This window comes from Sapajus apella, unplaced genomic scaffold (genome assembly GCF_009761245.1).
Source record: "Sapajus apella isolate SASKATOON/1434 unplaced genomic scaffold, GSC_monkey_1.0 scaffold4289, whole genome shotgun sequence".
NCBI classification, from domain to species: domain Eukaryota; kingdom Metazoa; phylum Chordata; class Mammalia; order Primates; family Cebidae; genus Sapajus; species Sapajus apella.
Window position 1 is genome coordinate 1 of NW_022441215.1, and position 5,398 is coordinate 5,398.

At 45.7% G+C, this 5,398-nt stretch overlaps 1 protein-coding gene across 1 annotated transcript; it reads right to left on the minus strand.

Moving 5' to 3' along the window:
• Positions 1-192: 192 nt before the first annotated feature.
• LOC116547717 (putative neuroblastoma breakpoint family member 5) lies at positions 193-4,842 on the minus strand (the record flags this gene model as incomplete). The annotated part of the gene is made up of 5 exons (XM_032273571.1): positions 193-365; positions 1,065-1,116; positions 2,359-2,570; positions 3,438-3,510; positions 4,568-4,842. Coding segments are annotated over 5 exons (785 nt in total), but the record flags the coding sequence as incomplete, so codon positions are not given.
• Positions 4,843-5,398: the final 556 nt, after the last annotated feature.

Here is a 5,398-nt window from a genome sequence, read left to right on the forward strand (position 1 = left end):
TTAGAGGAAGTTTCACCCTCTGGATGTACATGATCATAGCTGGATACCAGAGTCAGATTGAAAACAGGCTCAGTGTAGATGCTCTGGCTGCATTGACAGTCTGTCTCAGCAGCACAAGATGCAGAAAGGAAACATGTGGAGGCTGCCTGGGAATACACTGGAGATGTATGACGTTCAGGCTGTAGTACTCACAGGCTACATCCAGAGCAGACCATGTGAGCTCATCATCCAATGAGGACAAGGTGCCGCTATAAGGCTGGTGGCAGTCAGACAGGTCACGTTGAACTGAAGGCGTCAAGTAAATTTCATCCAAGGAGTCCTCTGGGACTTCCTGCTCCTGTACCTCTGGCAGCTCCTGGCTCAGCCTGGAGTAAAGAACACATAGCATAAATACTGGACAGGACCAACATGAATGCAGCTAGCTGGTTCCATAGGGAGGACCACAGGTGAGGCCAGAGGAAGACAAGTACTGTGCCCTCAGAGAGACATAACCATCCTTCCCTCTCTCAAGCAGGAGGCACAGCGGCATGTGCTCATGCACTGTGCAGACAATGAGCTTTAGAGTAAGGAGATGGAGCGATCCCTGTGGGAAACTGCCAGGACACGGTGCTTTCAGCCCTTCTGTGCACATTTTGTTGAAACTGGCATCAGAGGCCAATTGAATACAGGTTCTTGAATCTTCACAGAAAGAGTTCCTTTATCCTCAACATCACTTGTTCTCAAAATTATGAGCACGACATGAGCTATTTTCATTCCCTTTCCTACTATCAAATACTTGCAAACATGGTAATGCCAAAGAGGCAGACATAAGGTGAGATCAGGAAATCCCTGAGCTTGTACAGTTCACCTGGCTCAACTGATTGTGGGTTTCGATGCTTGAGAGTGAATAGGAAATGAAACCTATTTTAGTACCACAATAAAGAAGACAACATTGTTAAAGGGGTGATTTTCAGTTGGATGGATAGATGAGATTGTTCTATTCATCACTTCCCATCCGATTTTCTCCTGGATCCATGGTCTCCAGGTGTCATTATTGAGCTAACGGCCCACAAATCTACAGTTACCTGGGGGACACTGGAGCTTTCCCTTCCTCTTCCTCGTGATCCTTTTGATTCCCTGTAAAGAAATTCAGAACAGCAGGTCACAGTAAGCAAATCACTCTTCACATAAGACCAAATCAGTGTCCAGTCATAGCACAGAGACATCAATATCCTCATTGTAAGAATGTGATATTCTGACAGCAAGATTCTAATGTGCTCTAGGTCGAGTCTTTTCAGAAGTAGATGAGCCTGCTTTCCAGATCCATGGGACAGAATCCCCCTCATCTAATAGATCTTAATCACATATCCTCTGACCTAACTCTGTGCAAACAGTTAAACAAAACTTTTCCCCATGGTCTTCAAAAGTGGCCCTTACTATTCTTCAGAAGTGTTGCTGCAATACTGATTTATCTCACTATATATTCTGGTCGATGAATTGTTAGAGAAATTTATATTTCTCCTGGTATCAGGGTGACTGCCTAGCTAAGACAAGCTGACTCAAAGGAGACCAAGACTGACACTGAAAAGAATGACACCAGGGAAACAACATCGTTAGATATATAGGCCAGGCTGTCTTCCATAGTGACCTTGGACAAGCACAGAAACTCCATTGACATTGTGCAGGGGCACAAATTACATCCTTAGACATGACAAGAGACATAGGAACTGAGCTAGGCGGCATGACAGATACCTCCTGTACACCTTTTGTACACAGGTGGCTATGAACTTGTCCCACCTGCCTATGGTCCACTTACCTGATATTGGGGTCTGGGAGAATTGGAAAGCTATCTGACCCTCTTGTATTCATATTAAATATTCCATTGTAGTCCTCCCTCCCTCCCTCTCTCCTCCCCTCCCTCCTTTTTTCCTTCTCTTCCTTCCTTCCCTCCCCCTTCCTCCCATCTTTCCTTCCTTCATTCCTTCTCTTACTTTTGACACAGGGTCTCTCTCTGTCACCCAGGGTGGAGTGCAGTGGTGCAGCCATGCCTCACTGCACTTTCCTGTGCACAGATGGTTCTCCTACCTCATGCTCTGGAGTAGTTGGGATTGCAGTTGTGAACCAGCTTGCCTGGGTAATTTTTTGTATACATTGTAAAGATGGATTTCACCACATTCCCCAAGCTCATCTTGAACACTTGAACTCAAGTAATCCACCCACCTGGGCCTTCCAAAGTGCTGAAATTACAGATGTGAGCCACTGCCCACAGCTTTATCCTAGTTTCCAATTCAAATCAATAGGTTTGTATACAGCCTGTCCTCAGAATTGATCTTCCTTAGCCTAGACAGAGGTATGAGGGACAAAGAATATCGAGGCTACCTGGGAGAAAGTTTGGAGTTTCCTCCCCTTCATCCTGAGAACATTCACTATCTATAACCAGAGCAGGGTCGACTTTGTCTCCTTTAAATGTGACTTTGGCGCTCCTGTGAGGCTGGTTGAAGTCAGAAGCGCCGTGGCTGTTTGAACGAGGGACAGCACATTCCTCCAGTGAGTCCTGAGGGACTTCTTTTTCCTCAGTCTTCTGCAACCCCCTGATGAGCCAGGTAGGATAGAAATGACAAACATTACACCAAGAGGGATTGGACAACAGGAGTTCCCAGCTGGTTTTGACGGGAGGCGTAAGGTAGTGGTCCCAGAAAGCAAAGGGGAGGTTCCATTGAAGACAGAACAGGAAATCCTCCTTTATCTGCAACAGAGCACAGCTGCCTTGGGAACCAGAGAGGAAGAGAGCAGCTGGTGTTCATTGCACTGGACAGAAAGGAGCTGAGGAAGGCAGAGGCTCAGCTGCTTCTGTATGGTACAGTCTTCACAGCACTCACACAGAACCAAAGAGAGCTGCCACACCGTGCGTCTAAGCTGGGTTGTATTTAACATGCTGTGGCCAAGGGAATACACGGGCCTGAGCCTTGTTAGGCTCTGGAGATGACATGCCATGTATTTTTTTTTTTTTTTTTAATTTAACATTGTGATGTGAAATGTAAAGTTTTCCTGGGCACTTTTCTTGGTGTTTAACTTTGGTAGGTGCTTCCTAATTCCTCTGCTTGTTGTCTCTGTATTATTTATCTTCCCTAACAAGAGTCTAAGGACAACCATGTGGAAAGCAGCTTTCCATCTCATCCTGGCTTCACTACAAGGGAGGACCGGTCTCCTATGCGTGTGCAGGAAGTCCCTAGGGCTAGTGAGGATATCAAGGGTCATGCTTACTGGTGCCATGAAGACAATAGACAAGCATGTCTACAGGGCTATTCCCTTGTTGGTGAGTGCATGAGATCAGTTCACTCTGCAGCTGTCTGTATCCTGTATCTACAATCTGTGACTACCTTCACCCACCTGTGTTCTTTCTGAGATCTTTCTCATATTTTACCACCCATTACCCGCTCCTGATTATTCAGTGTTACCTGGGGGCAGGTGATTGCTGTGCTTTCTCGACCTCCTCATCTGTAACATCTTCATCTTCATCTTCATCACTTTCTACAAATACAGAAGTGTCTATTCAGATATTTCCCACTTCACCTACTGGAAGCACAGTTAGCCCTATGTGCACTGAGACATGAACATCCATGTATGGGTCTGCATTGTACTGAAAACTCTCCTGTTTATCTCTAAAATATGCCCTGGCATGTTCTCCTGATCCATGAGGGAATGTGTTTCTGACCTGGAGGGTCACCATCAAGATGTGGCGAAATATTGAAAAGACTTCTTGCTCCCCATGTCACTGGAGTCCTGTCCTGCCTCTCTCTAAGCCTCAGCAGCTGTCTCCCCAATCCTGCCACTGTTCTGATACCCAGGCACAGGCTCTGCGTCCTGTCACAGCTTGCATTACAACCTGTATCTTTCTCTTAGGACAGGACAAACAAACTTGTCCCACAATACTCCGGGGACTTCATGTCCCACATACATCAGGGACATCATGGGCCCTCCAAGTGACTTCCACAGTACTACCCAGGGACACTTTCTCCATGGGGAGTACTCCAGTCTAGACCACTTCCTACCACCAAATGCCCCCACATCAATTGCCTTCTCCAACACCACACAGCAAGGGGCTTTATCTCATCATGAAATACAGTCGTAAGCATTCCCACATTTGAATGCAAGAGACAATTGGTTTGCCTTTACAGATTTAGAGACAGGAACTTAGGAAGGATAAATTCATCAGTTCCTCACAGTTGCTAAAGACATTGCTGAAGATAGAGCCTGGGAACCTTCATTCTCAGTGCAGGGCTCTTTTTACTCTAACAAGCTTCCTCCTGTCACAGCCTCCTTCCTGTCCTTTAAAACTGGACAGATGCTGCCTCTTGCCCCAAAGACCATGTTCCAGCAAGAAATGAGGGAAATTTGCAATCCTGTGACCTGCAACCCCATGGGTTACCCATTCCTGTTTTTGCCCAGGAAATCCTGGTCATATCATGGCTATAAATTTTTAGTGGAAAGAAACATTATCCATAAAAGTGTCATTGTGGAGGTGTGGAGGTCTGAGGACTTTTATAAGCCTGGGGTTCTGTGTCATCAGGGCCTGGTTCCACCTTACCTGGGCTGAGCTTGTTGACAAGACGCTCTGCCAGCCTGTGCCCCTCAGCCAGCTGCACTTGGAGGTCCTGACCCTGGGACGTGTCAGGGTCACCAGGAGTGAGGAGGGCCTTCAAATGCTGATACAGTGAGTGGGAGGCATCTCTCCCTTCCCGTAACTTCTGCCGTAACTGGGTCAGCTCTTTTGCCTGAGAGTGAACCAGGGCTTTATACTGCCTAGGGTGAGATAGCAGAGAATGTTTAATAACAAAAAGTGATGAGTGATCAGTTCTACTACTGCAACGGAGGTTTATGTGAGAATGTCCTCAAGGGGCCCTCCAAGAAGATGATCACAACATGTTTGGGGAAATGCCTGTGTCCAACATATAAACATAAATATATATATATATATATATATATGTATATATATATATATATATATATATATTTGTTTGACAGGGTATGGTGGCTCACGACTATAATCCTAGCAGTTTGGGAGGTTGAGTCGGGCAGATTACTTGAGGTCACGAGTTCAAAGCCAGCCTTACCAACTTGGTGAAACCCTGTCTCTACTAAAAATACAAAAATTAGCCAGACATGATGGTGCATGCATGTAGTCCCAGCTACTCGGGAGGCTGAGACAGGATAATTGCTTGAACCCTGGAAGCAGGGGTTGCAGTTAGCTGAGATTGTGTGACTACACTCCAGCCTCGGTGACAGAAATGAGACTCCATTAAAATACACATACATACATATTGTATACATATATATTGTATTTGTATATACAAAGACGTCTTCTGTATCAGGGAGAGCTCCTGTAAGATCCTCTGTGATTTTTGATTCCTTTATTTCT